Raw genomic sequence first — 18,760 nt, 5'->3', positions numbered from 1 at the left:
TGTATCCCACTCTTTCCCCAGAACTGGGAATAAGAGATGCACTCATAAAACATCTAGATGGCTACAGTTGCCCAACCCCACACTAGGGTCTGGTGGTTCCCTCCCTGATACCAGGGATGTTAACAATACTTTCAAATGTTTTTTATGCTTTCAAGAAACATCAAGGCACCTTGTGAAAAAATATGTTAATTGGTGATAGGTTTATCAAATTCCAAGACTTCTTTTGCACAACATTCTGAAGGTGGTTCTGGCAGGGAAAAGTTTCTTTCCTGTAAAAATATTGTTTTATGTAGAAGAAAGAAGAAGAAGAAGAAGAAGAAGAAGAAGAAGAAGAAGAAGAAGAAATTTTTCCTGCTTTCAAAAAAAATCATTTTGCATGCAAAAGCTCCTTTGAAAAACTCAGGACAAAGTGCTGAAATGTGAAAAATTGGAAAATATCTCATCATCTTGCTCAGCATGTTGATACCTTCTGATAGTTTTCATTTTTGCTGATATTTGCTTGAAGTTTTACATTAATTCATTCATTCATTGCATTTATACACCACTCTTCTGTCAGAGCAGCTTACAAATTGTTAATTAGATAGTTCCCTGCCCTCATGCTTATAATCCAAAAAAGACATGACACAAAAAGCTAAGGGAATAGCAGTAGAGAAGGTGATATTGCCCTTCTTCTCTCCCTCCTAGGCCAGGACAGTGGTAGCTGGGATGGAAGGAGCACCCTTCATCTGTCTCTGAACTAGATATGGTAGACCTACCATATCACATCACACAGGATTCATGCTACCAAGCAGAAACTTCTACTCCTTTTTGGGAAGAGGAGAAACAGGAGAGACAGTTTCACACATACAGGCACATAAAGGGGTTCCCTCTAAAGGGGAAAGGTAGGTCTTTGGAAGCATGTCTGCCTGCCCCTGCTTGCCTTATTATTGGTCCCAACTCAAACTCCTTTTACAGGTTCCTCTGACTGACAATGACATACCTTTTTCATGCCTATATCTCTTGACTTGGTCCTGAGCTTATTGACCTGGGATTCTGCTATTTCTGCTCTTTCTTCAGCATCATCCAGCTCATGCTGCTGTTTCCTGTACTTTGCAAGGTACTGGTTGGCTTGAGCTTCCTGTTGGAGAGGAACAAAGGGACATGAAAATTGTCTCACTACCATAATATCTTCTGCAATATGCAAGCAAGCCAGGAACAAGAAGCCTAGGCCACCCTTCCCATCATTTGTTACTCTTTATATATGTTGGACCACATGTCCCATCATCCCCAGCAAAGATACCCAATGGCCTTGATCCACCAATCAAGTGGCAGAAGTTACAATGCAGGGAATCAGTGGCCCTTTTGTACTAAACAATTATAGTGCTATGATTCCACTTTAACTGCCATGGCTCCATTCTATGGGATCTTGGGATTCTATAGTAGGTTGGTGAGGCACTAGAGCTCTCTGGCTGAGAATACTAAATGCATCTCTATAAACTGGACATCAGGATTCAATAGGATGTTGCCATGACCGTTAAAAATAGGATTGTAGTACTATAATTATATAGTGTGGGAGGGCCCCACATTGTAGGGTGGGGGTTGCTGAAAAAAAGGCTACTTAAAACCATAGCATGTTCAGATGGAAGGTTTCAAGTGAGGTAACTCAAAGAAGCACAAAAATCCATGAGTGAATATTCCATAAATTTTCGTCTGTGTGAGTCAACACTGATGGGAATTACTGATTGAAACAAGAGTTGGGCTGGATGACGGGTGAGGGAGAAGAAAAAGAGTTTCCTATTTTGCCTTTTGGCCAAAACAAGAAATACAGACATTTTAATGCCTCCTCTAGCAGCAAGTAAGAAGGTCTGTCTCACCTTTTGAGAACTCTCATTTTTAACTGAAACCCTATACAGCAAATTATTTTATAGACCTTGTCCTTGTACTACAGATTTTTAATTAAATTAAAGCAAAAACACATTGTTTCTGATCTTTAGTGTATTAAGTCAGATCCATCTGTGATATTCATTGAGGCATAAACAGAACACAGAATGACACATTTTATGACAGAGTGGCATCATTTGTCATGCACTGGAATGCTAAGACAAATGATTCTGTACCAAAGTGTAATTCATTTTCTGTTCTGTGGTTTAATGAAACTGTATTTAGCTTTGTGATTGTATGCAATACATATTAAGAATAATTCCCTCTTATGTTCAGAAGTGAATCACAAATATAATTATGACATTTTATTTTTTTGAAAAGGCTAGCATGGCTGAGGAGAAGAAATTAACCTTTTCTATATGGTTTATTTGCATATGGACACAATACAAAGTATCAGGGAGAGAGTTTCAGAAACTTTCATAGGCAATGTTATTTAGGGTGATGGTCCATAGATCAGTGTTGGTCCATGAATCATCACTTTCCAGTCTCTGCAGAGTGACCAGAAAAGAAACATAACATTACAATCAGCCCTCCTTATTCATGGATTTTTTATCCACAGATTCAAGCATCCACGGCTTGAAAATATTTTTTAAAAGTAAAAGTTCCAAATAGTAAAGCTGGATTTTCCAATTTTATATAAAGGACACCATTTTGTTATGCCATTGTATTTAATGGGACTTGAACATCCACGGATTTTGTTATCCACAGGGGATCCTGGAACCAAACCCAGCAGATAACAAGGACCCACTGTATAGCCAAATACTGTACCATCCACTGGCACACAGGAAAAAAACAAACAAATTGCCATTCCCTTACAATAGATAGCTTAAGAAGCATTGATAGGAGGGACTTTATATGTACTCTAAAAGCCTTCTTCTGTTCATTTGGAGATGAGAGAACTGTGCATATTGAAAAAGAAAGATACACTATCGAGATTTACAGGATTCAGTAGACAGCAAGATACCAATGAATAAAGTACCATCATGGTGACTGGAAACATTTCCAGACCCCCTACTTGGCACAAGGGATGTAAGAATTCATAAGAATCCAACTGTCATTAAAACTGATGCCAAAATGCGTGCTTTCTTAGAAGTGTGGTTTGGCTTTGTGTGTGTTTATTATTTCAGCTGTAAACAGCAGCTGTGCAACGGGGACTCAGAGCTGTGGCATGGTTGAAGTTTCTTTTTATTTTTAACCCTTACATTTCACACCACAGTCCTGATGAAAATCCTCCAGACCAAAGCTGTGCACCAGTAGCAGCTTCTCTTTCTTCCAGTACAAACAGCATTTTCAGAGGGGTGTTTTTTTTATTGAGACCACAGAGATGATGTTGAGGTTTTTTTTATCCTCCCTTACTGTGGTCCTGAACTCCTGTCTATATAAACGTTAAATTAAATATGGAAAGCCACTATGAATTTAATATAATGTTGATATGAATCCTTTTAATTATTTTAAAGTACAAAAAGGCATGTACTTAGAAACATAAATAAAGAATCTTGTGTGTCTAGAAAGACAGAGGTTTTAAGAGTGTGCTGTATTGTTTTACTTGTTCTGCTTTTTTAAACCGTTTTTTAACATTTTAAATTGTATGTATAGAACTGTTTGTAGTGGTGTTAATAGTTTAATTATATGTTAATGTTGCTTTTTGTATTTGTTTCAATTTGTAAGCCACCTTGAATCCTTGTTTGGGGGGAAAGGCTGGGTATAAGCAGTCTTGAATAATAATGTCCTTTTGCAGTCCAAGTTCTAGTAACTGTTAAAGCACCCTTTCTTTAAAACAAAGCAAAACATATCAGTAATTTGTCTTCTTTCTGTAATTTGAAGAAGACTCTTTTATCTTAGCTGTTCACAGCAATGTTTAGGTTAATTCTCAATTCATTCATTATACACACATCATAATAAAGGTGAGGATCCTTTGACCTTCCCAGGGTTTTGAACTATAACTTCTACAATCTCTCACTATTAGCTATGCTGGGTAGAATGGTGGAAATGTAGGCTAAAATATCAGGAGGGCTAAAGATCTCCAACCCCTTCATTACACTGTTCCAACTTACAGCTTCTTCTGCTTGGTGCTTATAGCTTTTCACTTTTAGCTGCAGTTTATCAGTCAGTTCTTGCATTCTTGTCAAGTTCTTCTTGTCTTCCTCTGCCTTTAAAGTATCGAAAGAAGAAAAAGGTAAACTGTGACAGGCATTCATTAATGATATTCTAATCTTAGTAAAGGCAATGGACTAAATTATTATTATTATTATTATTATTATTATTATTATTAGATTGTATTCCTTTGATGGAGCTTGAGACGGCCCATGCAAGGTTGCTCTGTCTTCTCCCACAATGACCAATAAATGTCAAAAGAGAAAGAAAATGAAGTCAATGATAGTACAGAGCCCAGAAGTAATACAAGTCATAGAGTTCTTCCTTCTCTAAACAATTAATTGGGTAATGACTTTTATTCTTCTGTTGCTAAGCAACCACCACCTAGTAATCTCATAGTGGTAGATGGGAATAGTATCATAGAGCTGGGTGTTCTCATGGATTGCACTGTACCTAGGGTCATGTCAATGGGTATCTGTACATAGCACCATTTAAGAGAGTCAAGCATTAGATATTGATCTCAGACTTGCTAGATTTAACCTAGTAAAAAAGTTGACATTTCCATCTCAACAGTCCTGATCACCTAATGTTTACACTGTTTCCTGACAGGGACGCAGCCAGGATTTTAGGATGGGGGGGGGGGGGGCCGGGAGTGGGCCCCTTTTATAATTGGGGGGGGGCGGCGGCGCAGCACAGCCCAACCCCTTTATTTTTGTCATGGAGGGGGGGGTCCGGACCCCAAGAACCCCCCCTCCCTTGGCTACGTCCCTGTTCTTGACAAGTTGGAATGGATACATTTGGGTATGGATTCCTTTTGGTTTTGATTCTCCAAAGCCACAGCAAAATAGTTAACTAGGACTAATCAAATAAATTGTTGAGAACTCTGCTCAGCCAAATCTTTACAACGATCCAGTATGTATCAACCATCACACATACAACAATCAACACATTACATTCTGGTAGCAATACAACTGACACAATTGGCTGATATTGCTACTCCTCTAGGCTGCACTGAAAACTGTGTATGCTTGGCTTCCTAGCTGCAAACTTGCATTCTCATTTTCTTCCTTCCATGTTTCCTGGCATGACTGAGGGGCTCAGAAGGAGGGAGAGGCAGAAAATGAGAGACAGAAGCATCTTTGATCCAGACATCTCAGTCTTCTAAGAGCTGCTTCAGGCAGCATAGAAGATGACAGAGAGAGAAGGAAAAAAGAGCTGCTGAGATTCATCCTTGGGCTGTTACTTACTGGCATGGATATGCAAAGTCTCTGGCAATTCTACTTTATTTCAGTGACAGGGCTAGCTTCTGTGTTTGGAAAGTAAATATACAATATTGCAGCTGACCTATTTTAATTATGATTACCTGGTAAGTCAGCTCTTTGATTCGCCTCTCATATTTGCGAACTCCTTTCAGAGATTCTGTATTACGACGAACCTCTGCCTCTAGTTCATTTTCCAGCTCACGGACCTGCACCCAGACAAAAAGCATTCATATTGTATATACAGAGCAGCAAGCATTGTTTTCAGAGTGGTTCTGCTTCATAGCAGTAACTCAAAGAACTCGATATTAAATATTAAGTCTTCTGAATGTACTTTAACAGTATTTACTAAAAGGCTTTTGGCATCAGTATTGAACTCTCCTGTATAATACTATCTGTTACATAACAACTCTGGTATGATTTGAATTCCCACTTTAAGTATGAACACACTACAGTCAGATCTCCATATCCATAAATTCTTTATCCACAGATTCAGCCATCCACAGCTTGAAAATATTCAGAAACAATATACATTCCAAAAAGCGAAGCTTGATTTTAGCATTTTATATGAGGGACACCATTTTACTATGCCATTACATTTAATGGGACTTGAGCATCTATGGATTTTAGTATCCATGATCAAACCCTAGTGGATACTAGGGCCCATGAAACTTTTTTGGTCAAAGGCGATTGAAGTGTAGCAATAGGTATCACAAGTAGACCGTTAGATACACACCCTGGATTCCAGCTTTTGAATCTGCTTCTTGCCCCCTTTGAGAGCAATTTGCTCTGCTTCATCCAGTCTCTTTTGCAGATCTTTAATAGTCTGTTCCATGTTCTTTTTCATTCGCTCCAGGTGAGCACTGGTATCTTGCTCTTTTTTAAGTTCTTCAGCCATCATGGAGGCCTGAAATAAGATAAAGGTACAAAATCATGTCAAAGAAACAGGACACATCTTCACAAGGTAGATACCAGGAAAATCTCCCTGGACAAAGCATACCACTGATACAGAGTTGTTACATTTCACATAAGTGTCTTTCATGGTTATGTTATAAAATCATGATGGGACTAAATCAGTGGCAGACCTCCCCCCTTTTTTTTTTATGCTGAGGGTGTTATGATCATTGGTTAGGAACTGAAGTTGGCTGTAGATGGAGCACAAACCAAAATCAGGCAAGTCAAATGTCTCTTTCTGATGGTTCTTCAATCCTTCCTTCCTTCCTTCCATCCTTCCTTCTTTCCTTCCTTCATCTCTCCCTGTCTCCAGAAAGGAAACACTCAGTCTTGCAGAGGCCTAAACTTTATCACTTCTAAGAGATTTGAAAAGCAATCTGATGGCCACACCTAGTGTGGCCTAAATTCTAACCTCCTCCTCCTCCTCCTCCTCCTCCTCCTCCTCCTCCTCCTGTAGTAATAGGCCGTGTGCCTTCAAGTTGTTTCTGACTTATAGTGACTCGAAGGTGACCCTATCATAGGGTTTTCTTGCCTAGATTTGTTTAGAAGGGGTTTGCCAAAGGGCACCCAGAAGTAGTAGTATTCCCCAGTACTGGAATTCAGTACCTTATGTTGAGACTTGAACAGTTTAAAGATATTAAAGAAATCTGTTTCATATACAAGTGTTATTTTAATCAATCTATAAAAATAAAACTATTTAAACATCCATTAAAAAGTAGTATAATAAACAAAACAACACACCATTAAAAGCCCATTGCAGTCAATTCCTGAAAGTTTGTAGGAATAGGAGAGTTTTCACTTCCTGGAAGAACATCATTATGGAGGGAGGCTTTCTAGCCTCCCTAGGGAGTGAGTTTCAAAGTTTGGGAGTAGCCACCAACAAGACCTTCTCCCTTATATCCATCAAATATGCCTAGGAAGATCACGCTCATAGATATGAGGGCTCATATACAGGGATATGGTATATTGGAAAAAGAGAAACATCTTAGTATGTCCAAATAAAATAATGTTCATAAACTCTGATTTGCCTACATAAAAATATACTTGTTTCAGAAATGAGTGACAAGGGGGGGGGGGAACCCAGAGTAGGTACATACAGGAGGGGACTAGCCAACTTACATCAGTTATTGCTTTCTTGGCTTTTTCTTCAGCATTCCTGCACTCCTGTATGGCTTCTTCTACTTCATTTTGCATTTGAGCAATATCAGTCTCTAGTTTCTTTTTCTGACTGATCAGACTTGTATTCTGGATTTGGAAAGAAAGAAGAGAAAAAGGAGTGTTCATTCATCAGAAGCATATAACTGTCTTTATCATCTCCTAGGACTAGTGCTGATCCAATTATGTACAATACTGACTGAATTCAATTTCACATACAGGGTTTGGTAAGTTACCTTTTTGGATTGCAGCTCCCAGAGTCTCTTAGCTTGTGGTCACACTGGCCAAGTTGAGACTGGAAGTTGTAGCCCACAAAAATAATGCTTCTAATCGCTGTACACATACTATATCACAAGTAAATGGGTTATCACTGTCTATATTTTCCTAAGTACAGAATAGAATTAGGCTTAAATCCAACTGTAGTTCCAACTAGAGTATAGTGTTTGGGCCCAAGTGCTACACATTATTATATTAAAATGTCACTTCATTAATTTTTTTAAAGTATATTTAGATTGTAAGCCTGAGGGCAGGAAACTGTCTAATTAAAAATAATAATTGTAAGCTGCTCTGATAGCCTTTAGGGCTGAAGGGCGGGGTATAAATACCATAAAAAATTTTTGGTGTTTTGTTTAATGTCTTTAATGTTTTTAATGTTTTTATACTATTAATGTTTAATTCTGTTTTAGTATTTGGAATGGGGGGGGTAGGTCTAGGGTTTGATTTTTTTTAACTCTATTGTAATTTGATGTATTTTATTGTTGTAACCCGCCCGGATTCTTCGTGACTGGGTGGGCTAGCAATAAATAAAATAAAAATAAATCTTTATTATAAATAAAAATAATAATTATAAATAATATCCCATTTTTCTTCCAGTATGCAAAGTGGCCCAAATAATAAACAGCACATTTCTTCCTTTTTCTATAGAATCATAGAGTTGAAATAGACCATGGGGGCCATTCAATCCAATCCCCTGCCATACAGGAATACTTAATCAAAACACTCCTGACAGATAGCCCTTCAGTCTCTTTTTAAAAACCTCCAGACTCCATCCCAATCCCTTTTCCCTTGTGCATTAAGCTACCCTAGAAAACTTCTTTTGACTAAAGTAGTGGGAGGGGGAGATGACATGTGCTTTAAAATAGGATGAGGAAAATGGAGGCTGTGGGAAGACCCCCCCCCCCACCCTTTTTTTTTTTTTTGTGGCACCCAATTCCTTCAAAACACTCTTTTGTAAAACAACAACATCACCCTCAAAAACCCAGAAAAGACTAAATAATCACTAAAAAAATCACCCAAAGCACTGTATACAGAGTTGAAACAAAAATAGCCATTGACACAAAGAAACTCCACAACCTTATAGCCTGCCCAAGGAAAGGAAAGAGCTTAAAATAAAACTAAAGCAAAACTGGTAATCGCTGGTTTTACTTTAGCTCCATTTTTTCCCACTGAGGGAGCTGGAGGGGTGCAAAACCCTGCAACAAAATCATCTGACAGTAAAGCTAAAACTGAACTGGGGGTGACTGCTAGCTTTTCTTTAGCTTTATGTTTGGCATTTGTGACACCAGCCTGGAGTGGGGTGAGGGACAGGGACTGCCAACCCCAACTTAAATGAATGGAACTTACTTAAGAGTTTACATACAATGTTCTTATTTATTCAGTGGGTTTAAGCTAGTTAGGACTGCTAATTAGATCTGGACCCAGAGAGGTTCAGAAGAGATTATAAAAGTCAATGAGGTAGGGTTGGCCCTACCATCAAAAAGAGTACAGCAGCCATCCTAGGCAGCAGATTTGGTGTGTGTTAAAAGGTAGCAAATAGCTAGTGATTTAATTTGCTATTTTGCTGCCAGTGCTTGTGCTGCCTTATCTGTCTACATAACTTGGTTTGTTTTGGTACCATGCACTTTCACTGCAATAAGTGGAAGTTGCCATTTACTGTCCTATCTCAGGCAGCAAAATGCTCTGGGCCATTCCCTACAAGAAGCTCAGTTTTTGCTTCCAAGATGAATCCTCTCCCTGAGCTTCTATCCTGAGTATTGAAAACATATGTGATAAAGTAATTCAGTGCAGAGCTAAGACTGTATTTTGCTTTTGGAAAAATTGGCTCAATGTTTTTCTAGCATTTTTTTTCATCTAATGCAAAACAATCTCTCACAAAATGAGATGAAATCTACATTTCAGGCAATCAAAAACAGTTTACAGAAAATGACATCTTGAAGCTGCCCTCATCAAAATAATAGGCTTAGACATTATCTATGCAGCCCACTCTGTTGTACAATTAAGTACAGTGTCAATATTGGGGTGATAATTTTATGCCAAACTGTGAAGAAGAAAACAACACAGAAGGCAATCTAGCCCAGATTATGCATTTTATAAATTTTGTTTATTTCATAGAAGGAAATTACATTAACATTCTCCAATTGAAATAGCAAATGCTTACTATGTGCCTGGGTCATGCCCTAACCAAAGAATTTGTTGTTTGGCTGACCTGAACTCAGACAAGCAACAGGAAATAACATTCCGGTAATGAAATGCTATGAATAATTCTTTAATGTTCTTGTAAGAGAATGTGATACAAGGGGAGAACAGTAGAAAAGTAAAGAAGGTCATTTGGACAGAAAGAGACCACAACAGGAGAAAAATAATTTTCTTGTTGGGTAAATATTATGTTAAGTGAGGTGGAAGAGGTCATAGAAGTGTAGTTCAAAGCCAATTTTCTTTTATCTAGAGGCCAGGAAACTACAAACATGTTAAAATTATTGCTCACCATGTAATATGCAATTTATTTTCCTCCTCCCCTGGGGAATGAAGGACTTTTGTACAAGCTTGCTTGCTAATGAGGTCATATTTTGTCCAAAATCTGCATTGTCCTCCACCATGACTATTCTACAGAATGTTTGGGGACTGGGGAAATCAGCAAAATTTATCAGAGAACCAACCTGGGTGTGCAGAAGGTTAACACGTTCTGTGGCTTCCAGCAGCTCTTGCTCAGCCAGTTTACGGCCACGTTCTGTCTGGTCCAACAGAGCCCTCAGCTCATCCAGCTCAGATTGGAGGAGAGTATTCCGCCGGTCAGAGACTGCCAGCTGCTCCTTGAAGTCTTCATTCAAGTGAGTTGTATCATCAAGCTGCACTTGCAGATCCTGAAAAGAAAGAGATTTCTTCAGCACAGGTGAATGTCTCTCTATTGCGTAGAGCAGCTATCCCCAACATGAGGCCCTTCACATCTGTTGGACTATGACTCTCCACATCTCCATCCAGTGTTCTGGCTGGAGTGATGGGAGTTGTAACCCAGTCTCTCTAGTAGGTGTCAGGATAAGTATCGAGGAAGTAGAAATTACACAATCACATCATTTGAAGCAGAAGTCTCCCAAAATTATCTACACATGAGTTTCATCAAGAGAAACAAGAGTCCAAGTGCTCTCATAAGGTAACCTCATGTTTCCTATATCCTTCTAAGATTATTGCTAGGAGGCCAGTGCCTCAACAAGATAAAATACCAGATGATGATCTTGCTGTCATGACAGATGGAAACAAAGCTGCCTGGATGAAATTCTGCTATACATAATGCACACTATTTTTGAATGAGACTCACAACCAAATTACATGGGATGCTCATTTGCATATAGTGCTTCCAAATTTGATTCAGTTTATCAAATGAGGCTGTGACACTTGTGTTCTGCAAGGAAGAAGGCACATGGATATGGGAGATCTTCATAACACTTTCCTCTCTGGTTTTTCTGTTAAGTCAGCCCTGGCGCCCAGCTATTTTCCCCACAGTGGAGCAAAAGATGCAAGGAAATGTTACCTTTATTTGAGCCTGAAGAATACGTGTGGTCTTTGTTGCCTCAGAAGCATGTCGGTTAGCATGGCTAAGCTGGATTTCCATTTCATTGAGGTCTCCTTCCATCTTTTTCTTCAGGCGAATGGCCTCATTCCTACTCTTAGCTTCTGAATCCAGGGTAGACTGCAGGGTGTCTATAGTACGCTGTTGGTTTCTCCTGATTTTCAAAGAACATATAAGCAATATTGGAATAGGCTTTTCTTCTCCTAATTTCCATATCTTGGATTATATATATTGGACTTAAAAGCTTTTTTAAAAAAAACTGCACAAAGGTTACCTTCCAACAGATTTATTTTAGTGGAATCAATGAATAACAAAATTCAGCATTCATTTTCATTTCTGTCTCAAGGTTCTTACTGTATCATTCTTACTACTCTCATTTTGAATCTGTTCTCTAAAAAACTGTTCTCAAATGAGAAAAAAATGTTGTTTCTCTTGTTTATATCCTCTTGTTTATTAATGTATCTTTTGTCAACATATTGTGCAGACAGTAATTATCAATCAATCTTAACAACAATCTTGCAAATTAAGACAGCGTGTGCAGATGGCAAAACAGATTCATAAGCAGAAGTAAATTGCCCTCTTCTACTTAGTGTTTCATTTGGCAGTACTAGTATGAGAAATGTTGAAGATGGGTACAAGGCACAGAGCATTTCTGTCTACTGCTTTAAAAGAATACTTTGGATCCATTAGTTGAATTTAACATGTTGTTGAAACCAAAGGGCCAAATTAGTTATGTAATGACAAAAATAGAAACTAAGTTCAGCTAGCTTACTCTAGATCCAACTCAATGCATGATTAAAACTAGAAATCTTATCTGCTGTCAATCCTGCCCTTGCCACATTTGCTACGTTTTATATAAAGCCTGGCTCAAATAATAACAAAAACAATAACAACCCACCTTTTCCCCTGTTTGCGACTCAAGGAGGCTTACAACATTAAAAGAGACATAGCTAAAAATATACCAAACACAAAAGTTTAACATATCATTAAACTTTCCATATAATTAAAACCAGTTAAAAACACAACACAAAAACTATTGAAAACAACAGATAAACAAAATATAGGTGGAAAAAGTCTTAACCTGCCTGAGGAAAGATAGCAAGGAAGATACCTAAGTCCTCTTGAAAGGGAGTTTGAGAGCCTGGAGTAGGCACTGAGAAGTCTCTCTTTCATGTTTTCACCAGATGTTCCTGTGAGTATGGTGGAACAGAGAAAAGGCCCTCTGCCGAGGATCTCAAAACACTTGTAGGTTTAAATGTGAGAATACAGTCCTTCAGATAACCTGGACCTGAGCCATATAGTGCTTCAAAGGTCATAATCAGCACTTTGAATTTGCTCAGAATTGGCAGTCAGTAGCGCTGTTGCAAGAAAGTGCTCCCTGTAGCCAGATCCAGTTAACAATCTAGCTGCAGCTCTTTGAACAAACCACTTTGTGAACATACTATACCTGAAGTTTTCAATTTCTTCATCTTTTTCTGCCAGTTTCCTTTCAAAATCTGCTTTAATTTGGGAAAGCTCCAGTTGAAAACGTAATGTCTTGCTTTCTTCATGTTCCAGAGCCCCCTGAAAAATATACAATATATATTTTATGGCATTTAAAAACAAACAAACCAACATATGCATAGACAACGGCCCAAAACACACTGTAGAAATAATTCAGTTTGAGACTGCTTTAACTGCCCTGGCTCAGGGCTAGGGAATCCTGGGAATTGTAGTTTATTGTAGCACCAGAGCACACTGATAGTGAAGGCTAAATGTCTCACAAAACTTCAGTGCTCAGAATTAACTAGCACTGATCCAGGACAGTTAAAGCGATCACAAACTGGATTATTCTGCAGTGTGTTTTGAGCCTATGTCGCTAATGTTCATCATAGTTTGGAGAAAGTTACTTTTTGGAATACAAGTCCTACAAACCCTGGGCCAGCATGGCTAGTGGGTAGTGGTCATGCTGGTTGGGGAATTCTGGGAGATACAGCCAAAGAAGTAACTTTTCCAAATCTTGAGTTCAATCCTATGTTCAGTTGAACTGTGCCACATAGGATCTACCACTATAGATGATGCAAGAAGACAGCTCATGCAGCCAGGCCACTCGAGATTTCTGGGTAAGAATCAAGGGCTATCAACAGTTTTGTGTATTAAATCCTAAGTGGTGTCAGAGAAGCTCTCTTATAGAGAAGCATCAGAGCTACTTTACTATGAGATTCCTACCCAGCCCACCATATAACAAAATGTTGAAAAAATTTTGAATTATGTTTGCCTTGAGTAGGACATGTTTTCATTGTGTCCCCTGTTTATACCTCTACTTGTGGCACAGCAGCTACAATAGTAGCATGAGTGGCATACAAGTTTCAGTCACTTTTTGTGTTCTGTACAAATATACTCTCCAGCTGGCAATGGTTGTATAGCCACACTAAATATCTACAAGCAGAAAACCAAGTTTTTCTATCAAAAGGAATTATGTAACAAGTTTGTATATACAGTTAACAAAGTAGACGAGGCCCTGGGCATCACTTCTTTAACAGAAAATTTTATACTAAAAGCAGAATTAATGTGAAAAGGGTAGGGGTAGGCTCATCCACCACCACACACACAAAAAAAAGATGCCCATTTGAAATGAAACAGCCAGGTCAGGTAAGCCTTGCATAAGTTAAAGAAAATGTTTTGCGCCTTCTAGTGACCACTTGAAGGCTCCCTCTAAAATGCATTCAGGGATGACTTTTTCTTTCACAAGCCTCCTCTTTCTCTACAATTTTCATTCTGGTTGCCAAACATATGTTCTTTATATTATTATTATTTATTACATTTATATGCCACCTTTCTCCCAGCATGGGAGTGGCTTTGATAGAAGATCAGTTTAAAAACGCTAATAATAATAATAAAAAAACCTCCACCATTGTATAATATAAAACCATATGAAAACTACACAAGAAATTAAAAACACAGTTGTCCCTTCATATCTATGGGGGAACTGTTCTGGACCACTTCCCGGATAAGAAAAAATGTGGGACCTCAAGTCCCATTGCTCCTTATGGCCACACAGCCACGGGCACACACCTCCATTCAAAGCAGGGCTTGCCAGCTGCAGAATCTAAAATCCGTGGATGGCAAGCCTGCTGATAAGAAGAGCCCACTGTAATATGTCTGCAATGAAGCTTGAGCTGGGAAAACGTGGGATTCTAGTTGGTCCTACTGGAGCCATGTATGCCTGCCTACAACAGGAAAGGTACAGTAAATAGCAGCTGTCTCCAGAATCCCTTACTGGGCATGTGAAAACAGCAAAAAATAGAGAAAATGGGAGAGTAGATAATACTGCCCCACCAGCTACTCCGAGTATGTTAACATATAACTTAAGCCCAGATTATCTGAAAGACAATATCTCCCTATATGAACCTGCCACAACTGTAAGATATGCAGGAGAAGGCTTTCTTGGTCCTGCCACCATCAAAAGCTGAGTTGGCGAGGGCACAAGAGAGATCATTTCTCAGTCACTGCTCCCACCCTCTGGGGCTCCCTTCTGTGGGAATTTAGGCTAGTCTCTTCCCTGCTTTGCTTTCTTGGCAAGCAAAGACATTTTTGTTTAAGCAGACTTTCAATGAGTAAGCCTTAAATAGGTGAGATTTTATTTGTTTTATTTATTTGTTGAATCCGTTTCACCATCATCTCAATTCCAACTCTACTAAGAAACTTCCAAATCCAAAACACACTGCAGAAATAACCCAGTTTGTGACCACTTTAACTGCCCTGGATCAATGGTAGGGAATTCTGAGAACTGTAGTTTTGTGAGACATTTAGCATTCTCTGTCAGAGAGCTGTGGTGCCACAACAAACTACAATTCCCAGTTCCCTAGCACTGAGTTAGGACAGTTAAAGCAGTCTCAAACTAGATTATTTCCGCAGTGTGTTTTGGACCCTAGTTACCAGAGGATAATGAGAAAAGTGGAGGCTGGTCAGGGTTTGTAGTTTCACTGTCAGACTATTTGTTAACTGGGGTATACCTGTATTTGTTTTCTACCTCTGAATTTATGGCACTTGAAGCTTTTAAAATCCAGGATTTGGTTGCAGGGTGGATCTCAAGAGGCTGAAGAAATAACTGGCCAGTGAACTGAATAGTATATGCTGAAAAGCAGCAGGAATTAGGAAGGAAGGCATGAAGAAGTACAGGATTACATGAATGAATGAATGAATGAATGATCTGTTGAATGAACATTATTCAAATGTAATGAATATCCCTTTGGATCTTCAATTTTTTTATTTACAAAAGTGTGTGTGTAAAACATTGACGTACAAAAAAGGTCACTAGTGACTTTGTTGGCTGTATGTCAGAAAGTAATATAAAATAAGTATAAAGAATGTCCAATATGTATAAGGAGTGTACTTACTAACTCGCTGAGAAATGGGAATGATCAATTATGTAAAGGAACAGATTCTTGCAAAAAGAGCTTAGAAATGTTTCTTTCTGAACCAGAGGTCTGAGAAGTCCCTCAGGCACCCTGACCAGTTATTTGTGGAAGGTGAAGTCTGAAGAAGAACATATTTTCTTCTGAATCATTATGTTATGACATAAATGCATATGTGTAAATGTTTTGGGCCAGACAAACAATTGATATGAGTACTTTTAGATACAATATTCATTTTTAACCTAATAAGGAATGATGATGTAAACCAGCTGATAACTTAGTTTGAAAAGTTATTAACAGAATTTCAGAGTATCAAAAAGTTATTATCTAGGCTATCAGTGACTAATGGAAGAATAAAAGAAAGGAAAAAACAAAAAGTACGCTTTAAAGGCTAATGGTCCAATAAGTGCAGACATAAGATTAATGAGAATATATGGCATACTCATGCTGTTATTACTAATGAATTTAAAACAGCAGCTTTGAAAGAAAATCATGTCAAGATCTTAAATAACCAGGACTTGACAGTTTTTAAAAATTGAATAACATGAAGAATTTAGCAACAGATTTATTGTGAGTTGTGCAAGACTAGGAGCAAGTGGCGAGTGTGTAAAAAATCCAAACACACCAGAAGGAAGTAGGTGATACTGTAAAAACAATTATTTTATATTATGTCTGTATATTACAGATTGGGAATCATGTGGCCCTACAGATGTTGTTAAACTGTAGTTCATAGCATTCATCACCATTGGCTATGCTGACTAAGGCTGCTGGGACTTGCAGTTTAACAAATCTTGGAGGATTGCACAATCCCAAACTCTGCTGGAGTACAATTTTGATTATATACAATAATAAAGTGTCAAATAATAGTACAGGAAACAGTGTCTAATTTTATTATAGATATAATTATTGCAGAATAGAAATGGTCTCTAAATGGGTTATTAACATGTCTGGCTAAAAAGCACATGAGTTGTTATATATGGTAAAAAGCAGTTACAAAGAAGAATTTTCTGTTGAATTGAAATATATTGGTTACTTTCCAGAATGCAGATTTTCAAAAGACTGTTGCAACTGATAGGTGTTTTCTTTTAATAGATTTTGAAAGAAACTGAAAGTACATGATTTCTGTTCATTGATTAAAATGTTGTTATGTGGAAACCTAATATTTGGCTACAAAAGCAAGATTTTTTTTAAAAAAAAAAGAGAGAAAGAAAAGTGAATCCTTTTACAGTCATACTTTGTTAATTTCTGCTGGTGGGTGCTCAGAGTTAAAAAAGACATGACATTAAATGCATGAATGCATTTAATGAATCTGTCTTTTCCTTTCACCAATAATATACCTTGAGGCATATGGAGGAAGCAAGACAAGGACTACAGTGCATGGGGAGTATATTTAACCCATCTGTCACAAATAGTTTGATTAACAAACAAAAACAGACATGTTTAACAAAATTCATGCATTTAACTGTTGCCACAAACAGTTCCAAATACACCAGGTTTGTGGAATATGTGACCTGCCAGATGTTGTTGGACTCAAAGTCCCACCTCACCCAAGTCAATGGTAACAGCCAATGGTGATAAATAATGGTAAAAATAGCACTGTACGATATTGTGTGATCACAGACCATCAGCAGGTAATAGGTAATCAACATCTAGAGGACCATAGGTCCTCATCCTTCTAAACACATTTCTCTATATGTCCCTTTGAAGTAACAGATTACAGTACTTCTGTGTAGACATTTATTTAGTCCTTCTATTGTTACTCTTTCATCAAAGATTCTAAGAAGTATGTGCATGTTTTCTTTCTTGGATTCGATGGGATAGAAGAACATATGTATGACAGTTGGTGGGAATAACTAGAAAAGGTAGAGTTGGGAATTTAGAGTTGGGAATTTAGGAAGAACTTCCTGATGGTAAGAGTTGTTTGACCATGAAATATGCTCCTTCAGAGTGTGGTGGAGTCTCCTTCTTTGGAGGTTTTAAAACAAAGGCTGGATGACCATCAGTTGGGAGTACTTTGATTATTTCTCCCTGCATGGAAGGGTGTTGGACTGGATGGTCCTTGTAGTCTCTTCCAACTCTATGATTCTATGATTGATAATTCCTGATGACGCTCAACTACATAGGAGCCTTGGTGGTCCAATTTTGCCAGATTATTTTAGAAGGGACTCGGTGTCCTCTTAATTAGTCTTGGTGGATGCTCAATGCCTCCTTCCCTGTTCTGGGGTATGTGGCCACACATTTAATCTGCTCTCAAGATCTCTGAGGTTTAGACATTGGTTCTTTTGTTTAAAAAAACAGTTGATGCTATCACACTAGGTATTATACAGTCAGATTGTACAATGTGATGTGCAGTCAGTGGTTGGAATCATGTTAGTGCACAATGATGGCCCAACTGTGCTGATGTAGACTGTGGCTACAGAAGGAAAAGGGTTGCAAGCACAGCAGCTGTGAGAGAAGGAAGTCACTGAAGAAATAGGCTTCTTGGAGCCAATAGATTTTGTTTGCCTTTCTTTGCCACTGAAGACAAAGTGGAAAAAGTGAACTGCTAATATATACATCAACAGGATTCAGTCTGTAGATTTTTAAACGAGCCAGTCAATGGCCATTACTGACTCAGTACAAGAGGGCTATATTATGAACATTGATACTGATAATGAAACAACACATTTATCTGACTTCAATAATCTGTCAGATGAAAATTAAGAAATACCACTGTGCTTGATAAAAATTAGCTCCTGCTTGTGAATTTGACTTTTGGATTTCCCCCCACCACCTCCAACGAGGTGTGTGCACACACACACACACACACTACACACAGACCAGGAAAATTCCACAACATTTTATTGCAAGATCTCATCTGTTCAGCTACTACTCATTGGGTATAATTTGATGCATGCCTTCTCTAGAAGTTAGATGGAAACCATAATGTTGAAATACTGCTTCAGGCCTTTGATAAAAGCATGATCATCATTGTAATCACCACCATCACCACCTCTGTTTAAACGAGGAATGTGCAAAGTACAACTCCCTAGAGCCATTTTAGTGTTTCTCAGGGCTATCTTAAGAGTAAAATGGGATGTTGCACAGTTAAAAAAAAAAAAAGACTGCCCCCCTTGGGGCATTTTAGACCTCCATAT

The 18,760-nt window shown here is 38.3% G+C and overlaps 1 protein-coding gene across 2 annotated transcripts in view; it reads right to left on the bottom strand.

The window, feature by feature from the left end:
• Positions 1-18,760, bottom strand: part of LOC121917248 (myosin heavy chain, cardiac muscle isoform-like) — a 115,973-nt gene that overhangs the window by 3,894 nt on the left and 93,319 nt on the right. For both annotated transcript variants that reach the window (XM_042443015.1, XM_042443016.1), the window contains 8 exons: positions 12,674-12,789; positions 11,188-11,380; positions 10,319-10,522; positions 7,347-7,472; positions 6,010-6,180; positions 5,378-5,482; positions 3,975-4,070; positions 980-1,117 (listed from right to left, as the gene is read on the bottom strand). In XM_042443015.1, coding sequence (XP_042298949.1) covers positions 980-1,117; positions 3,975-4,070; positions 5,378-5,482; positions 6,010-6,180; positions 7,347-7,472; positions 10,319-10,522; positions 11,188-11,380; positions 12,674-12,789 — 1,149 coding nt within the window. The remainder of the gene's footprint in view (positions 1-979; positions 1,118-3,974; positions 4,071-5,377; positions 5,483-6,009; positions 6,181-7,346; positions 7,473-10,318; positions 10,523-11,187; positions 11,381-12,673; positions 12,790-18,760) is intronic.

Source organism: Sceloporus undulatus, unplaced genomic scaffold (assembly GCF_019175285.1).
Source record: "Sceloporus undulatus isolate JIND9_A2432 ecotype Alabama unplaced genomic scaffold, SceUnd_v1.1 scaffold_13, whole genome shotgun sequence".
Classification (NCBI taxonomy): domain Eukaryota; kingdom Metazoa; phylum Chordata; class Lepidosauria; order Squamata; family Phrynosomatidae; genus Sceloporus; species Sceloporus undulatus.
Note: the sequence above shows the minus strand (reverse complement) of the source record. Positions and strands in the feature narration are given on the sequence as shown.